Source organism: Protobothrops mucrosquamatus, unplaced genomic scaffold, assembly GCF_001527695.2.
Source record: "Protobothrops mucrosquamatus isolate PMUCROS unplaced genomic scaffold, P.Mucros_1.0 scaffold2995, whole genome shotgun sequence".
NCBI lineage: Eukaryota > Metazoa > Chordata > Lepidosauria > Squamata > Viperidae > Protobothrops > Protobothrops mucrosquamatus.
Genome location: NW_015389015.1, coordinates 13,177 through 32,534, shown reverse-complemented (window position 1 = coordinate 32,534; position 19,358 = coordinate 13,177). Strand labels below are relative to the sequence as shown.

General features: G+C 45.6%; 1 protein-coding gene across 1 annotated transcript; it reads left to right on the top strand.

The window, feature by feature from the left end:
• The first annotated feature begins 4,793 nt into the window (after positions 1 to 4,793).
• LMX1B (LIM homeobox transcription factor 1 beta) lies at positions 4,794 to 17,918 on the top strand. Its single transcript, XM_029286155.1, has 6 exons — positions 4,794 to 5,019; positions 5,667 to 5,845; positions 7,561 to 7,638; positions 7,734 to 7,800; positions 9,625 to 9,783; positions 17,761 to 17,918. Exons 1-6 carry the CDS (start codon positions 4,815 to 4,817, stop codon positions 17,916 to 17,918), a joined length of 846 nt encoding a protein of 281 aa, XP_029141988.1. The 5' UTR covers positions 4,794 to 4,814.
• Positions 17,919 to 19,358: the final 1,440 nt, after the last annotated feature.

The window sequence follows — 19,358 nt, the reverse complement described above, 5'->3', positions numbered from 1 at the left end:
GGGGGGGGAGGAGGCGAGGAGCTGTAACACATGAAACATTTTGTTTATAAAACGCCTGTGTGTTTGTTTTATCTCGCCCTCCTCTCCTCCTCCCCCCCCCAGGACACCCTCCTCCTCCCCCCCATTGCAATCTCGATAATGGATGTCACCGCCGAGCCTTGCCTGCCTTCTGCAATAACGCCACCGCAGAAGCTTTTCAGAGGGTTATTAATAAAAGATTGTGTTGATGAGTTCGGAATTTGGCAATAGACCCCCCGCCGGAAGAAAAAAAAACATTAACACCGCAGGACAGCAAAATCTCCCCCTTGCAAATCAACAACTAAACGGCTTTCCTGATGGACTCCAGGCACGAGGATCGCCTGTGTAGCATCTCGGCAAGGCCACGTCGCAAGTTATTGCGTCGTTTTATGCCAGCCTCTGGCTGGATCCGCCACCACCCCCCTCTCTACTTAATGTTCCCCTTTTGGGAAGAAAAGGACCATTATCCTTGCATCCTCTAACTCATTCTTGCCAGATAACCCCCACCGTACCAACCTTCAAGATACAACACATTAAAAAAAAAAAAAAAAGCGATCAGGAGCTATGAACGCGGCTGGAATTGCACCGAAGGCAGTCCCTGAGCAGCGAAAATAGCAACCGTAGTTGGTGAACTTTGGCGGCTCAGTTTCCTACATCACACTCCCCTGCGTGAACGACAGCTTTCCGAAGGATGTTCCTCCCACGGCTGGTGGGGTGAGATGGTGCGGTTGCCAAGCTAGAGGAAGACATAATGAAAAACATGCCTGCTGCCCACCTCCACTGGAGACAGATCATTGACCAGAATTTGTGATTTATTGGCTTGCAAGTTTGGGATGACCCTTTTGGAGAAACCCCTCATTTGGGTGTGGGGAAACCATCTCCAAATTTTAGCTTGTCGATTGTTCTCATTGTTGGGCAGGGTAGGACTGTGAACGTATATAGAGTCCGTTCTGTGATATATTTACAGAATAATACAGCTGGAAGAGATCTTGGAGGTCTTCTAGTCCAACTCCCTGCTCAAGCAGGAGACCTTATACCATTCTGGAGAAATGGCTGTCCAATCTCTTCTTGAAAATCTCCAGCGATGGTGTATCCACGACTTCTGGAGGCAAGCCGTTCCATTGATTAGTTGTTCTCATTGTTAGGAAATTTCTCCGTAATTCTAGGTTGGACCTCTCTTTGATAATCTTCCATCTGTTACTTGTTGTCCTGCTTTCAAGTGCTTTGGAGAAAAGGTTGACTCCCCCTTCTTTGGAACAGCCCCTCAAGTATTGGAAGACTGCTATCATGTCACCCCTGGTCCTTCTCTTCGTTCAACTAGATTCATTAGACTATTTCTTGTCCTATGTAGTAAAAGAGAAGACACAAATGAAGCCGGGAATAAGGTGTTAGCCATGACAGCCCTGGGTTCTATCAAAATGAGAGAGTCTCCTATTTGAAGCCCAAAGGCAATTCCATACAGCCCCCCTACTAGGATTCCACAAACATTTTCCAAATCTTCCAGTTGTTCTCACTACAGTAGTAGGAGAAGAAAAACAGCCAGTTAACCAGGGAGGCCAGGAACTGGCCCCTGCCAGCACCCTGCCCTACCCACAGTCTCCCATCCTGGCCTTGTCATATTTGCATTGCCGGTAAGGAAGTGACAAAAGCTGGCTTGCCTACAAAATAGCCCCTGAGATGTTTGCTAGGACACCATGGTGGTCCTGCAGTGTTTGCAGCTGCGGGGGCAGGGGAGAAAGCTATGGGGCCAGAAGGCAAGAGTTGGCATGGGTTCCTGCCGGTGGGGAGCCTGTCCACCCTCCTCAAACTCTCCCTAGCTCCAGACTCTCAAATCGCAGAGCAGATTTTGCCGTGGGAGCTACGCTGCAGCTGAGACAGAAGAAAATTGGCTGAGGTGCTCATGGAGAACCATGGTGGCGATCACTATTGATCCAGGAGTGGTGCCAAGACTTTGTGGGGAAGAGCCCCAAGGCAAGAAGGCTTCGTAGCCCTATTTGTGGAGACGTTGGCAGGCGAACCTGGAGCCTTCTCCACGCAAAGCAGATGATCATTCAGTTAAGGTTCCTGGTTTTTGTTTTGGATTCTCCAGATCAGGACGCAGGAGAAATTCTCCAAAACTTCTCAAGATTGTTTTGTCTCAGGCTTGGAGGGCTTGGGGAGACAGTCCCACCCCTCTGAATCTTCCCAAACTTTAAAAAAGATGGAACAATAATGGATGGAGGTGCTTCTTAACTTCCTGTCTTGGGTTTTGAAGTGAAGGACAGCAGGTTTTCAATTGTCTCCTCCGTTTAATTTCCAATTTCCAAAGGACAGCAGTCTCTTCCATCCCATTAACAGGACAGCCCGCTGGTGCTTTTTTAATGGCAGAATTTAAGAGGACTCAAAAGAGTTTGCCGGAGAGAAGTGAATTAAAACAATCTTTCATTTGCAGAGTCCCTAAGATTGGCATGCCGGGCTGAAGCGTCAAAGTGTCTGAATGTGTCTCATCTCCCATGTTCCTCTTTCCCCCCATACCCATTGCTCTCTACAAGGTTAGCAATCACACACACACACACACAAGTTTAGGACTGCAACTTACTTCTAATCTGCTTGGATATTTCTTTAAAGAAAGTTCAGAGAACCCTACAGCAGTGATTAGGGAAAAAAGAGAGAGATTTAAAAGAGTGGCAGTCATTTTAAAGGATCTGTCAGTTTCAATCAGTTTTAGAAACAGATGTAGACAAAAATGGAGAGATTTAGGATAGCCTTTTTTCTATGACCGTGGGGAGATGCTTATATAATTTGTTCCCAAACTGTAGAAATGTTGTGTATTCACTAAGATTGTCTGGTTTAAAATCCAAAGAGTTAGGATGCTTAAATCTACAAACTTCCACCCTTAGTTTCGCTGTTCGGTTGGATTTTGATGGCATGTTAGTAGGTTTGATTAAAACCAGAGACTGCACTGTTTCTGGCTCCCTGTTTCCTTTGCAGTTTCTAAGTGCATGTTACAAGTCCTCAAGGTTGGTGGAAATGCATGCAAGTCCAATGTGATATGATTGGGGTAGAGTTCATAGGACTGGCTCCACTGCCCCTCCACTCTGTAATCTATATTTACTATGATTTTAAAAGGGAGGGAATTTTATTGCAAGGAGGAGAATCTGCAGCTGATGCATTAAGGTTATACAGGTAGTCTTTGACTTATGACCGGGGGGAAAATGCTTTACAACCTGTACTTTCACTTATGACCATCACTCCAGCCTCACAATTACACGATCACAATTCAGGAGTTTGGCAACCCACTCATTGCCTTGTCCTGTGGTCCTGTGATCACAATTTGCAACTTTTTTTTTTTGATGATGATGATGATGATTTCTAGCAAAATAAAAGGTCAATTGGGGACCGTGCAATTTACTTAATGACCGCGTGACTCACGACTGCCGTAAAAATGATTGTAAAATCAAGTCTGGTCTCCTGGTGACTCGATTTACGACAGCGCTGACTTAGGACCGAAATTCTGGTCATAAATCAATAGCGATTAAAGAGACAAGCCGCCGTAAGAGAAAAAAGGATTGTGGCTGTGTAGTGGGAAAGCAGCCACTGTGGTTTTGGTAGAGGTTTTCCCATCAACTTATCCTACGTTTTCTGTCCGTGCCTGGGAAATAACATCAAGAAGAGAAAACGTGATTTAATTTCCCAGGGAGCATCGATCAATTAACACCCCCAATTGATTAATTCATCCTGTGATACGGATACATCCAACAAGCAGAAAGGCACCTAGGTCGTCCTCCCTTTATAACCTCGTCTTGTTTAGCCAGTCTCTTGAACCTTGCTTAATGCGGATGGCAAACCCTGCTTATCTCACCCGGTGAGCTATAACACAACCGTTAACAATCTATTTGCCCCACAAACAGGAGGAAATTAAAAACCAGGGCGATTGAAACGGTAAAGGTTAGTTGTTAGGGCTTGATTATAAGAGTAAACAGCCGCCGAGGAGGAATTGGGGGGGGGAGGCAGGGCAGGGTGGATTTAAAAGCAAGATAAGGAACCAGAAGGCAATAAATCAGGGACATGATATAACGTGGCCAGATGGCTTGAATCCTGGCACTGGAAACCCATGCCAAGGGCACTCTTCTGCTGCTGGGTCAGCGAGAGAGACGAGCTAGCTTTTTCCCAAGACTTAGAACCTGGAATCCTCGGGCTGGAAGGGACCTGGGAGGTCTTCTAGTCCAACCCCTTGTTCAAGACAGGAGACCTTATACCTTATCCGATCTTTTCTTGGATGGAGCACCACAACTTCTGAAGGCAAGCCGTCCCACTGATTAATTGAAGCCCTCTCAAAGGGCTGGGAGAGAATGGCTGGCCCACAATCACCCCCGTGGTTTTGCACCTAAAGCAGGACTAGAACTCCCAGCCTCCTGGTTAATGGAATGTTTTTCTCTTTCTTACCTGAAAAAACTCCCCCATCATTGGGCTGTTTCTTCTTTTCTCCCTGACTGGTTAGATTTTTTTTCCCCAGTGAAATAGGTTGCTTGCTTTGTTTATTGCGCGATGAATAGGTTGCCCAACTCGAGATGGCCTATAAAATTAATAAATAATTTCAATGTCAGCCAGTGGCAAGCCTGAACGAAACGATTAATACGGCATTGAACAGTCCCACTGCGAGTTGACCTAGACCCTCAGGAAATGGGGGGGTGTGGTTTGTTTCCCCCCCACACACACACACACCTTCTCCCCCGGTGCAGAATGACCTGACACTTCTCTCTTTGGTTGCTTCTTCCCTCTCGCACAGATTGTTTGCTGCCAAATGTAGTGGGTGCATGGAAAAAATTGCCCCCACGGAATTCGTCATGCGGGCGCTGGAGTGTGTTTACCACTTGGGCTGCTTTTGTTGCTGTGTCTGCGAGCGGCAACTGCGAAAAGGGGACGAGTTCGTCTTGAAGGAAGGCCAGCTCCTGTGTAAAAGCGACTACGAGAAGGAGAAAGACCTGCTCAGCTCCGTCAGTCCGGATGACTCCGATTCAGGTGAGGGTCCCTTCTGAAATGGACCACCTTGGCTTGGTGGGCTTCCAAGATGTATCTGGTGGACCTTTGTCTAACTCTGAGCTCAGAGCTCTTCTTATTGACATTTCTAATGATCAGAGTTTTTGATATAACATAAAACATACGGTTGGAAGGGACTTTGGTGGTCCTAACCCTCTCCCAATGACAGGAGATCTTATACCATTCCAGACTTTCTTTGGGCTTGATGGGATGGATACACCCGATCGTAGAAAGAATAACAGAGCAGAATAATAGAGTTGGAAGGGACTCTGGAGGTCCTCCACTCCAACCCTCCATCTATAGCTCAGGATAGAACTGAGCTACGGGCCACAATCAAAGACTTGAACTCCACAGTCAAAGAGTGATTAATCGATCTTTGATCAGTAGGGTGGGAAAGTTGACATGCCTCCTTACTGTAGGGTTAACAGCTATTTCCTCTCCCGTTATTTTCACCAATCTAATTTAAAAAAACAAAACAGAAAGGATAAATCCAGCCACCCTAGTTTATAAATCTGGGGCAGTGTGAAGTGTTAAACCAGGTTATGTTATTTAACCAAGCAAAGTGTAGCTTCATGCAGTGTGTGAATCCAACCTCTCAGCTCTCCCATATTTGTGTGATATATCAACAGTGAAAAGTGATGATGAGGATGGGGACATCAAACCAGCTAAGGGACAAGTGACCCCCGGGAAGGGCGGCGATGACGGGAAAGACCCAAGAAGACCTAAAAGGCCACGGACAATCCTCACAACACAGCAGAGAAGAGCATTCAAGGCCTCCTTCGAAGTATCGTCCAAGCCGTGTAGGAAGGTACGTTTCTCCTTGTCCAGTCTTGGTTATTAATCATCGGTGCAGTTACTCTTTGACAAAAACACATGCTTTGCGCACAGAAGACCCTTAATTCCATCCCAGGCACAATTGGGATAACTTAGACATATTGCTTATGTGTCCAGCTTGATGGTTCCCCCTTCCCCCATCCTCCCTTGTCATGCAATTGCCATTATCCTTCAGTAGGGTGGTAAAAATTGACAGGCATCCTACTGTAGTGGACAGCTATTTCCCTTGGATTTGAGGATCTCTAGATAGTGGAAGATAAAAGTATAAATTTCCTATCTCAGCCAAGGAGGACATCTGCAGCTGGGATCGTAAAGGATTTTCCTGGAGTACTTAGAAGACTGAAACCTCGGAATAGGAGAAGAAAAGGAAGTCAGGGCCAACTGATCCATTGGAATCCATTGATCTGGAACTGGCAGGATAAAAACCTAGATTAGGCCACTTTTGTCTAGTCCTCCAATTTGCTGTCGCCACCAGGACAGCTGGTTCATTTGGCATCAGGGTTGTTTCTCAGCTTACAGCAGAATATAGAACACCAGAGTGGGAAGGGAGCTTGGAGGTCTTCTAGTCCAACCCCCTGCTCAGGCAGGAGACCCTATACCCTTTTAGACAATTGGCTGTCCAGTCTCTTCTTGAAAAGCTCCAGCATTGGAGCATTCACCGCTTCTGGAGGCAGGTTGTTCCACTGGTTAATTGTTCTAACTGTCAGGAAGTTTCTCCTTAGTTCCAGGTTGCTTCTCTCCTGGATTGATTTCCATCCATTGCTTCAGGTCCTGCCTTCAGACGCTTTGGAGAATAGCTTGACCCCCTCTTCTTTGGGGCAGCCCCTTAGACATTGGAACACATCTATCACATCATCCTTAGCTGACCACCCCAAGTCCTATCCTAGCTTTGAATCCTAATTAAAATGGACCTTCTTCCCCATTTCTCCCAGTAGCCAGTTGGCAAATTTCAGGACAATCTCAACTTCTACATTCCCTGAGTAGACGGAATAGTGTTGTAGAGCTCAATAGCTCACTCAGTCAGTGTTGTAATGTTGTAATACTTCCCCACAACAAGCACGGTCAAGTCTAAACATTTGTACCTACATGAGTAGACAGGCGAAGTTGGTATTAGCAAAACCGAAGCCGAGCTTTCTGATTCAGAAGTTTGCAAACACACCGCCGAAGAATAAAATCAAACTTGCAGCCTTTGAAGTTGCAGACCCCAAATGTGTTTTATATACCTGTAGTCCTCAACTTACAACAGTTACAAAAGTTACAACGGCACTGAAAAAAAGTGACTTAAGACCATTTTTCGCACTTTATGACCCTTGCAGCATTCTCCTGCTCACCTGATCAAAATTGAGAGGCTTGGCAACTGACTCATACTTACGACAGTTGCAGTGTCCCGTGCTTCCCCTTTTGTGACCTTCTGACAAGCAAAGCCAGATTCACTTAACAACCGTGTTACTCACTTAACAACTGTGGCAAGCAAGGTCGTAAAATGGGGCGAAGCTCACGTAACAACTGCTTCACTTAGCAACAGAAATGTTTGCCTCAGTTGTGGCCGTAAGTTGAGGACAGCCTATACTCTGGGAAATGAAGATTATGTTGAAGCTTTTTTGGATTCTTTGCACGCCAAAGTGAGGATTTTTGGAGGATCGTGGCAATTTTGGTTTTCTCTATTTGGCCTTTTTTTTATTTTTGCAGGTGAGGGAGACTCTGGCGGCTGAAACAGGCCTCAGCGTTCGCGTAGTCCAAGTCTGGTTTCAGAACCAAAGAGCGAAGGTAAGACCTCCGCAAGGCCCTCAACGCCGAGCCGTGTCAACAGAGGACGCAGAAGAGAAAACCGGACTGATTTTGACTCTCTTTCCTTTTCGCAGATGAAAAAACTGGCGCGGCGGCATCAGCAGCAGCAGGAGCAGCAAAACTCCCAGCGGCTTGGCCAAGGTAAACCCATCGCTGCAACTGGTCTGGAAAGCTTTGGGACTGGTAATTTATTGATAAAAGAGAATATCTGCAGCTCAGGGTTGAACTGTGGGGTCTTTGGTGCTCTCTGAGCTGGGTGGTTTCCTTGCAGACGTTTTGTGACCCAGCTAGGGGACATCATCAGTGCTAGAAGGGAGAGGGGGTTTGTGAGGAGGAGGAGGAGGAGGAGGAGGAGGAGGATAGGGAGGGGGAGAAAGAGGAGGAGGACTGTGGGGTCCTTGGTGCACTCTGAACTTGGTTGTTTCCTTGTAGACGTTTCTTGACCCAACTAGGTAACATCATCAGTGCTAGTAGGAAGTGCAGAGTTCGCTCCTTGTAGCTTGCCCTGCAGCCAGCAACCAACACCCTGATAAGCAGCTCTTCCTCCTGTCTCCCAAGGTTGTTCTCGCAGCCCATGACAGAAAGTTAACCTATTTTAGGCTTCCGTGCACTTCCCCTCTCAAAATAACAGGAAGCCGTGCTGCCCATTTTTGCCAATGTGTATTAAATTTGGCAGTGTGGTTGAGGAAATATAGACACCCCCGCAGGAGGGGGGGAAAAATGGACATCAGGGCTGCAAATGTCCAGGGGTTCGCCAGTTGGCCACCCCTGTTTTAAAAGCAGCGTAATTGCCCACATGCTGTACGTTTCCACCCGAATAAAGATTGGGCTGGAGTTCCCAAGGGGGAGGGTAGGTGTTTTTCTGAGAATATGTCTTGGCATATTTTCAGCTCTTGCACCCCGACAATAATTGGCATTCAGCTCATCCTGTCTGCTTTGGGCCGTGCTGGCACCATCAGGCGCCAGTCGGGGCTGGCAAAGTGCTGCAGGAGAGACTGGACAAACACCGGGCCTCAGCCCTACCCAGTTTGCAAAATTTCTTCGAGTGAGGACGCAACACCGACTCTTGCATATGGATGAGAGAGAGGCAGCAACCCTCGTCAGACGGGCATTGCTCAACGTCATAGGGAGTTGTGGGAGTGGAGGCGAAGAGAAGACTTGGCAACTTCTCTTTCCATCTTAGCAGGAATGAATCACTGTTTTCAAATCACCCTTCTCCTCCAAGAGGCTTCTTCAGCTCTGACTGGATCCTCCCATCCCCCACCATCCAGTCAGAGCTGAAGAAGCTTCTTGGAGGAGAAGTGAGACGTCTTCGAAGAAAAACAAGAAAGTCCAGTTGCCCCCCCGGAAAAAGCACCCTTGGGACGTACGAATAGACTGTTGAGTCCTAACAAATACGGTTATTCTTTTAAGGTTGAACATAGTGCCATTTGCTGCCCAGATTCTCTGCAACAGTGAGCTGGGCTGCCTATAAATTTAATAAATAAAATAATAATAATAATAGTAAACATCGTTGGCGTTGACACAATCCCCATCAGTCAATTGCAAAAGGCAATTGACAGCTTACATCCTGTGATGATGCCTTTAACACCTCCACATCTGTCTATCCCAGGTCCTTGGGAAGGACTTAACAGAAGGATAAACATGCCAATCCAGTCTAAACATCTGGCTGAATTTGCAACCCACAACAATAATAATAACCACTGGCATTGACACAATCCCCATCAGTCAATTGCAAAAAGCAACTTTATTCATGGCAGCTTACATCCTGTGATGATGCCTTTAACACACATTCACCTCTGCCTATCCCAGGTCCGTGGGAAGAATTTGATAGCTGGACAAAAATGCTGGATCCAATCTGAACATCTGGCTGATGGGGCGACGAACAATAATAATAAATACGTCTGGTATGTTGACGGCAAGGCGAGCATTAGTTGAAGTTTTTTTGCTTTGGTCTTACAGAAGTAATGTCCAACCGGATGGAAGGGATAATGACGTCGTACACACCCCTTGCCCCACCGCAGCAACAGATTGTAGCAATGGAGCAGAGCACCTACGCCACCGATCCTTTCCAGCAAGGTCTCACCCCGCCACAAATGCCAGGTGACCACATGAATCCTTATGGTAAGACTCCCTGGGAACCAACTGCCATTGTCATATAAGACCTTCAGGACCTCTGTTGAAACTCTGAGGTCTCCTGTTAACATCTGGAAGGGCGCAAAAGTGTCCAGAGAGCCCATAGAGTGCAATGCTTAAATAACTCCAGAAACACCTGCCTGTCCATTCTTGGCCTGGGTGATTTTAGACTGGATACTTCCTTTCAGCCCGCCCAACTTTGCAAGGAAGATTGTAGCGAGAGAGAGAAAAAAGAAGGAGTGCTATCTAAGCTGCTTTGATCTCCTAAAACAAAGCAGGATAGAAATCTAAATTCCGATATCCTATCTGTTAGAATCTTTTCCTCCTTGCTTCCTTGCTTCAAGATGGATTTGACAAAGCAGAGCTCTTAGGAATGGGCAGATCCAACGCATCATATTTCTGTATTCATCAGTGACTCCGTCTTAATCCCACCTATTCCCCCAAAGGATCTGAACACACATTTGAGTAGTCAGTGGTAGTGAGAGCGTTATAGGATTTGAAAGCTTCTGTTCTTCCTCCTTCCTTCCCTCCACTTGTTCCTCCAGATCTCCACACCCCATTGGCCAATGTTGGGATTAAATTAGCTTCTCTCTCACTTCCTGGAGCAGCGGATCCCACTCAGAGAGACTTGCCATCCCCTTCAGGGCAAATGACATTTCCTAAGGTTGTTTTTGCTTGGATTGTCACCATCCTCCCACATGCCAAGGAAGAAGAGGAGAGGAGAAGTAAATAAATGAATCAGTGGAGCCCAAAGGGTGTGGGGAACAATTGTTTCTCCAACTTGCGCTACTGATGGCAACCATTGACCTCTTGAAGAAACATCTCGCATTTGTGCAGTGTTAGGTGTTGACCTTGGTCTACCAGATCTCAGATGGGTTCCATAGCTGATCAGCTGCCCTCAAGTGAAAATCTCAGCTTGGCTATTGTTTTGTTTTGAGGTTGAAACATAGGCAGGGATTGGGTAGGTCTAGTCTAGTGAAAAGAAGGGGAGACGTGATAGCTGTGCTCCAATATTTGAGGGGCTGTCACAAAGAAGAGGGGGGACAACCAATTTTCCAAAGCACCCAAAGGCAGGACAAGAAGCAACAGATGGAAACTCATCAAGGAGAGAAGCAACTTACAGCTAAGAAGAAATTTCCTAACAGTGAGGACAATTAAGCAGTGGAACGACTTGCCTCCAGAAGTTGTGGGTTCTCCATCCCTGGAGGCTTTTAAGAAGAGACTGGACAACCACTTGTCTGACATGGCATAAAGTCAGGGGGTTGAACTAGAAGACCTCCAAGGTCCCTTCTCACTCTGTTATCCCATATAGAATTATGAAGCCGGGGAAAGAAAGAGCCGGGAAGAGTTAAACCACCACATTATTCTAGTTATGCGCTTCTTATTTATTTTTTATTATTTTTTTATTATTTTAATTTCTATACCGCCCTTCTCCCGCAGGACTCAGGGCGGTGCACAGCATATTAAAAACAGATACAATAACAATATACAAAAATAAAACCCTTCTAAAACCAAATTAAAAACCAAATATTAGAGGCTGTGTTCCAATTAAAATTATACTTAAAATCGTCCCTAAATAAAATCCTCCTTANAGACGTCTTCGAAGAAAAACAAGAAAGTCCAGTTGCCCCCCCGGAAAAAGCACCCTTGGGACGTACGAATAGACTGTTGAGTCCTAACAAATACGGTTATTCTTTTAAGGTTGAACATAGTGCCATTTGCTGCCCAGATTCTCTGCAACAGTGAGCTGGGCTGCCTATAAATTTAATAAATAAAATAATAATAATAATAATAATAATAGTAAACATCGTTGGCGTTGACACAATCCCCATCAGTCAATTGCAAAAGGCAATTGACAGCTTACATCCTGTGATGATACCTTTAACGCCTCCACATCTGTCTATCCCAGGTCCTTGGGAAGGACTTAACAGAAGGATAAACATGCCAATCCAGTCTAAACATCTGGCTGAATTTGCAACCCACAACAATAATAATAACCACTGGCATTGACACAATCCCCATCAGTCAATTGCAAAAAGCAACTTTATTCATGGCAGCTTACATCCTGTGATGATGCCTTTAACACACATTCACCTCTGCCTATCCCAGGTCCGTGGGAAGAATTTGATAGCTGGACAAAAATGCTGGATCCAATCTGAACATCTGGCTGATGGGGCGACGAACAATAATAATAAATACGTCTGGTATGTTGACGGCAAGGCGAGCATTAGTTGAAGTTTTTTTTGCTTTGGTCTTACAGAAGTAATGTCCAACCGGATGGAAGGGATAATGACGTCGTACACACCCCTTGCCCCACCGCAGCAACAGATTGTAGCAATGGAGCAGAGCACCTACGCCACCGATCCTTTCCAGCAAGGTCTCACCCCGCCACAAATGCCAGGTGACCACATGAATCCTTATGGTAAGACTCCCTGGGAACCAACTGCCATTGTCATATAAGACCTTCAGGACCTCTGTTGAAACTCTTGAGGTCTCCTGTTAACATCTGGAAGGGCACAAAAGTGTCCAGAGAGCCCATAGAGTGCAATGCTTAAATAACTCCAGAAACGCCTGCCTGTCCATTCTTGGCCTGGGTGATTTTAGACTGGATACTTCCTTTCAGCCCACCCAACTTTGCAAGGAAGATTGTAGAGAGAGAGAGAAAAAAGAAGGAGTGCTATCTAAGCTGCTTTGATCTCCTAAAACAAAGCAGGATAGAAATCTAAATTCCGATATCCTATCTGTTAGAATCTTTTCCTCCTTGCTTCCTTGCTTCAAGATGGATTTGACAAAGCAGAGCTCTTAGGAATGGACAGATCCAACGCATCCTATTTCTGTATTCATCAGTGACTCCGTCTTAATCCCACCTATTCCCCCAAAGGATCTGAACACACATTAGAGTAGTCAGTGGTAGTGAGAGCGTTATAGGATTTGAAAGCTTCTGTTCCTCCTCCTTCCTTCCCTCCACTTGTTCCTCCAGATCTCCACACCCCATTGGCCAATGTTGGGATTAAATTAGCTTCTCTCTCACTTCCTGGAGCAGCGGATCCCACTCAGAGAGACTTGCCATCCCCTTCAGGGCAAATGACATTTCCTAAGGTTGTTTTTGCTTGGATTGTCACCATCCTCCCACATGCCAAGGAAGAAGAGGAGAGGAGAAGTAAATAAATGAATCAGTGGAGCCCAAAGGGTGTGGGGAACAATTGCTTCTCCAGCTTGCGCTACTGATGGCAACCATTGACCTCTTGAAGAAACATCTCGCATTTGTCCAGTGTTAGGTGTTGACCTTGGTCTACCAGATCTCAGATGGGTTCCATAGCTGATCAGCTGCCCTCAAGTGAAAATCTCAGCTTGGCTATTGTTTTGTTTTGAGGTTGAAACATAGGCAGGGATTGGGTATGTCTAGTCTAGTGAAAAGAAGGGGAGACATGATAGCAATGCTCCAATATTTGAGGGGCTGTCACAAAGAAGAGGGGGGGGGACAACCAATTTTCCAAAGCACCCAAAGGCAGGACAAGAAGCAACGGATGGAAACTCATCAAGGAGAGAAACAACTTAGAGCTAAGAAGAAATTTCCTAACAGTGAGGACAATTAAGCAGTGGAACGACTTGCCTCCAGAAGTTGTGGGTTCTCCATCCCTGGAGGCTTTTAAGAAGAGACTGGACAACCACTTGTCTGACATGGCATAAAGTCAGGGGGTTGAACTAGAAGACCTCCAAGGTCCCTTCTCACTCTGTTATCCCATATAGAATTATGAAGCCGGGGAAAGAAAGAGCCGGGAAGAGTTAAACCACCACATTATTCTAGTTATGCGCTTCTTATTTGAAGGAGGCCTGGGACTGGAGAAAGTAGGGGGGGACTAGCAATCCCAGGACCTGTCTTTTCACGACCACATCAGTGAGAAGGCTGCATCAGATGTGGTTTGGCAGAAAGCTGGCTTACTCTCTTGCGTCCAGAGCTTTTTAGCATGCAAATTGATAACAGCTCTTATCGCACTCACAACAATGGTATGTGGGCTGGAATGCCTAGATTCCCAAACTGGGGGGGTGCCAGATGGGTGGCATGGAAAAATTGAAAAGGACACTCTGTGGCTGGGCGAGGATCTGCTACTCATAGTTTACCCTTCGCCCATCAAGTCGTGTCTCAGACGAGATCTTAGCTGTGTTGCCTGCCGTGAATAGTTTCAGAGGTCTAATATTCAGTCGAGCTTTCTCCATCAAGCCATCGTGTTCCTGGAGCAGGTCAAAGAACTAGGTCCTTCCCTTGAGCAGGATGACCTTTGGGGTCCTACAAGTTCTGGAAGACGTTGTTATGATTGCTCGTTTTAACGTCAACTGACATCCTGGCCTCATTCAGGTTTGACACACGATCGCCTGGATGGGTTTCCCCAAAGCAACTTTTGTCTGCAAAAAAACAAACCACGATCAGTTTTCTCCACTGAAAAGATCTTCACTTCTTCACGATGCCCTCCTTCCCATCTCAAAAGAGCTTCCCTATTTTGTAGCGGCTCAACAAGGGGGATCTTTCTGGATCCTCTTCGAAAAGAGAGCGATGAGGTTCCAGGAAAAAACAAACAACAACAATGAAATGACTATATTGTTGATCTAAGAGTTGAACAGTAGGGAGGGAGGTTTCTTCTGCAACTTGGCTGAGTTTCCAAAGGCAATCCGGGGGGCCCCCCTGTTGCAACAGTGTAAAAGTTATCATTTTAAGGGATCTAGTCCTCATGATTTATAGCTTTGCGTCAGACTTCTAGGCAGTGTTTTCTAAGAATGGAGAAACTTCCTCGCTGCCTCGAAGCCGGCATGATGTTGGCCGCCCTGACGGCAGGAATGCACGCAAAAGAAACAACACGCAAGGAAAAAGGTAGTGGTAAGGAGAAGGAAAAAAAAAGCAGACCCAAGGACTCATCCTCCAGCATTGTAACAGATCTAATGAAGAAAAATAAGGATGGTCCATCGGGCTGGAAGGAAGAACTTGTAGAGTTCTCCGCAGAATATATGCCGAAATATTTCTGCTTTTCTCTCTTCCGCTTCCTTTTCAAATGGATGGTGAGCAGCCCTCAAAGGCCCCCTGTGGAATTGCTCAAGTCCTCTTTAAATCCAGTGGCAACTTCACTCCATCAGCTTCTTTCAGTCATGCACCTGGCCTGCCTAGGGACGATGGGACTTGTAGTCCACCACCTTCAGTGGATGCTGTGTCTCGGGAGGCAGGGAGATATTAACCGGGTCTGTTCTGCTTTGGGAAATATCCTTGACTGTTTTAAAGTCATCCTCCTTGGCGGATCAACGGAACGAACGGGCCTTCGGGAGTCTAGCCAAGTTTGCATTGGGGGAAGAAGTGAAAAATGGGGGGGGGAACCCCACCTTTTTTTTTCAACACTGGGTTGCTCCTCTTCCCTCTTGCAACCCCTCTCCGTTTTCTTTCCAGTGGCAACTTTTATTGGCACTGACAACGATCTGATCCTGACATTCCTCAAAGCCACAGTTTCCTCTGATGGAACGCAGGATCTTTTCTCTTTTGCCAGCCTTCGTGGCTCAGATAAAAAAGAATCTTTCCCACTCTTTCTCTCTCTCTTTCTCTCTCTCCCTCTCTCTTTCTTGCTCTTTCCCTCTCTTTTTCCTTCTCTCTCTCTCTTTCCCTCTTTCTCTCTCTCTCTTTCTCCGTTTTTCTCTTTCTTGCTCTTTCTCGCTCCCCATCTCTTTTTCTCTCTTTCTCCAACTCTCTCTTTTCTCTCTCTCTCTTTCTCTCTCTCTTTATTCTCTCTCTCTCTTGCTCTTTCCCTCTCTTTTTCCTTCTCTTTCTCTTTCTGTCTCTCTCTCTCCCTCTCTCTCTTTTTTCTCTCCCTCTCTCTCTTTTTTCTCTCTGTCTTTCTCCGTTTCTCTCTCTGTCTTGCTCTTTCTCTCTCTTTCTCTAACTCTCTCTCTTTCTCTCTTTTTCCAACTCTCTCTTCTCTCTCTCTCTCTCTCTCTCTCTCTTTATTCTCTCTCTCTCTTGCTCTTTCCCTCTCTTTTTCCTTCTCTTTCTCTTTCTCTCTCTCCCTCTCTCTCTTTTTTCTCTCCCTCTCTCTCTTTTTTCTCTCTGTCTTTCTCCGTTTCTCTCTCTGTCTTGCTCTTTCTCTCTCTTTCTCTAACTCTCTCTCTTTCTCTCTTTTTCCAACTCTCTCTTCTCTCTCTCTCTCTCTCTCTCTCTCTCTCTCTCTCTCTCTCTCTCTCTCTCTCTCTCTCTCTCTCTCTCTCTCTCTCCAAACTCTTTTGAGATGCCGTAGACTGCAGAGCAAACAATTTGCTGGCAGAGAGCCCAGCCATTTCTTACATCCCGCCCAATGATGCTATCATAGTACCATTAAAAGCTCCAGCAAAGAGCCAGGCCTGCTTTTTCTCTTCATTTGATTCTTCAAGTGCAAATTAGTTTGATTTTTCAGCAGAGAAGATCAACACAGCTGAAGAAAAAGCACAGCCTTCCAAAAGACTATGACAGCTCAAAATGCACCCGGGGCATCTGAGTAGTATTATTGTTATTGTTGTCCTTATTATTCCCAGAAACCAAACACCCTGGAGATTTAAGATAGGCTTCTTAAAAAATTTCTCCAATGCTTTGGTTTGCTATTCGCGGTTGTTCTTTGGAACAGAAGTATATCCAGATGTGGGAATCATGTGAAGAAATTCCTCTCGGGTCCACAAATCCTACACTGCAGCTAGTAAAGGCCTTAACCAAAAGTTGGCTACGTCAGTCCAGGTTTGCAGTGATGCAAAAATTGAAGCGGGAGTATTTCCAGCTCCCCAGATATTACTAGATTTCTGATATTGCCAAAATCCTATGAATTGAGTTTGCCTAGAGTATGCCATTTGCAAGTTCAGTGCAGATGCAAGTTCAGAGATGGAGAAAGAGAAGGAGGAAAGTGAAGTTAGAACAACAAGAAGAATTGGTCTCATTAACCTTCTCCCACTTGTAGCAGAATGACAGAGTTGGAAGGGACCTTGGAGGTCTTCTAGTCCAACCCCCTGCTCAAGCAGGAGACTCTATACCATTTCAGACAAACACTTGTCCAATCTCTTCTTAAAAACCTCCAGTGATGGAGCACCCACAACTTCTGGAGGCAAGCTATTCCATTGATTGATTGTTCCCACAGTTAGGAAATTCCTCCTTAGTTCCAGGTTGCTTCTCTCCTTGGTTAGTTTCCACCCATTGCTTCTTGTTCTGCTTTCAGGTGCTTTGGAGAATAGCTTGACCCCCTCTTCTTTGTGGCAACACCTCAAATATTGGAATACTTCTATCCTTTCAATCTGGGAGGGCATTATATATGGTACCGTCAACCTAAATGGGACCTCTAATCCTTTTTTTCATTAAACCAGACACATTCCTGTCCATCTGAGAAAATGAGGCTACAGCACATATTGTTAATAGCCTGTTTCCCCACAAGCAATCAGAATACGTTGCATTCAAAAAAAGGATTCTCATGTACTGAGAATGAGGCCAAAATATGTTGGGTGGCAAAATCCCAAGCTTACATTGTGAGCATCTCCTATCTTCTGAAAACAACCTTATCACGATGCATCTCTGTTGTACGGGAAGAGTTTAAAGCTGATGAAAACGGGTGTGTCTGGAACACTTCGGTCACATATGGGTGAAACCATATATGGATCATATCTATGGAGATTCTCAGTCATCCAGGTCATGGTTATCCCAAAAGGTGCTTTTTTCCCCCCCAATGGCAACTGGACTTTGTTTTTCCCGGAAGACATTTCGCATCTCATTCAAGAAGCTTCTTCAGAACTTGGAGGAGAAGCGAAATGTCTTCCAGGAAAAACAAAAGTCCAGTTGCCTTTGAAAAAAGCACCTTTGGGACCTATCAGATCATCTTCTCAGAAGATTGTAGCACCCTGGAGCAGTCATCCCAGCCTATTAACATGTTTATATTCTGTCTGTTTTTTTTTTTTCTTCTTCTCTCCATCACCCATCAGGAAATGACTCCATTTTTCATGACATCGACAGTGACACTTCTTTAACGAGTTTGAGTGACTGCTTCTTGGCTTCCTCGGAAGTAAACTCCATGCAAGCCAGGATAGGAAACCCCATTGATAGGCTGTATTCTATGCAGAGTTCCTACTTTGCTTCATGAAAAGCAACCGGTGTGAACCAGCCGGCTCTTCTGAACTTCTCTCCTGAACCAACGTGTCGCAAGGAACTCCTTCCTGTTTCCAGCTGAAAAACAAAAAAAACCCAAACTCATACAGCCATATTTTTCTTCTTTTTCTCCAACCTGACCTTGGTCACCTGGGATGACAGGAGCATTAAATTAATGTCCGAGAAACAGACAGGCAAGGAATCCTCAGAAGGACAAAAAGACCACACACATCACTCCCTCCCCCCAAAAAACGAGGTCAACAAGGCTGGACCAAGAGACGCCGATCCTCCGTGGTTAGTTCCTTCTCGAACCCCATTGTGGTGGATGCGAACACTTCCCACGTGCATTGCTTTGAGATCTCTTTCCACAGCGTGCTGTTTTTTCCAGGCTGCCCACGACGCAAAGTTGGTCAAGCTGAAGGAAGAAATTGGAGAGGACTGTTCCAATTTTGTTCTGCATGTTTCCTCAGGACCGTGAGACATTTTGACAAGAGCTGTGATTCCTAGAGGAACATTTCCTGTCCCCCCCCCTGCTCGACTTTTCCTCGTCTTTCTTTTCCTCTCCATCAAACCAAACGGAAGCCAAAGCAGTCACTTCTGGGGCCATTAAGTTATAGTTGCTGTACTACCTGGAAATTGGGGAGTGGGGATGGAGGAGAGGAAGGGGAAAAAAACCCAGAAAATAATATAAGATGAATGCAAGGCAAAATCAGGCCACGTCGTCATAATTATGACATTTCTTGGAGAGGAAGAGAAAGAGTTAAAAAGAAAAAAAAAGACGCCGAACAGGGGAGGCAAATTTAGACGAGCCGTCACGACAACTTTACCTGAAAAAGCAATTTTATAAAAAGTAGGGCGAGAGACATTCTGGAGCACCCGAATTTATTGCAGGTTGTTTGCCATTCTGGGTGTGTTAAAACATTTAAAAAAAAACAACAGTGAAATAATTCAGTGCCAAATTTGATGTCTTCACCCCTAGCTCTGCTAGCCTTGATTGACAGTCATCTGTTGGTGATTCCCATTTGTTTATACTGATTTGACAGCGACACCCCACAGTTCCTTGCTGCAGGACGCATTAATCAGAGACGGCTTTCATTTGGATCTTTTTCCCTCAATTGGGGGGGGGACCCTTTTCCTCTCCTACCTCCCCTTATCCTTCATGTAATTGCAAACTGCAAGCAGTGATGGTGCTGTGTAGCCTTTTACTCTTAGTGGACGCTTATTCCAAAGCAGTTCAGCTATTCCCAATGCATGTGGACCAGTTGCTAGTAGAAATTAAGCCTTGTCAGATGTGAAGATGTGAATCACGTTTTATGGTGCTTACCTCTAAGAAAGTCCAGGAAATTCCACATTTTGTGACTAGTTAGATCACATGGTAAGCTAACATGGGGTCTCTACCAGGTTTCTGGGGGTCCTGCTCCAAAAAGGGGATGGA

Excerpts from the sequence above, each read along its gene's own strand:
- LMX1B (XM_029286155.1), top strand. The coding sequence starts at position 4,815 with ATGGAAAAAATTGCCCCCACGGAATTCGTCATGCGGGCGCTGGAGTGT. Across the intron at positions 7,801-9,624 it reads CTCCCAGCGGCTTGGCCAAG|TAATGTCCAACCGGATGGAA; the intron begins GTAAACCCATCG and ends GTCTTACAGAAG. Across the intron at positions 9,784-17,760 it reads TGACCACATGAATCCTTATG|GAAATGACTCCATTTTTCAT; the intron begins GTAAGACTCCCT and ends ATCACCCATCAG.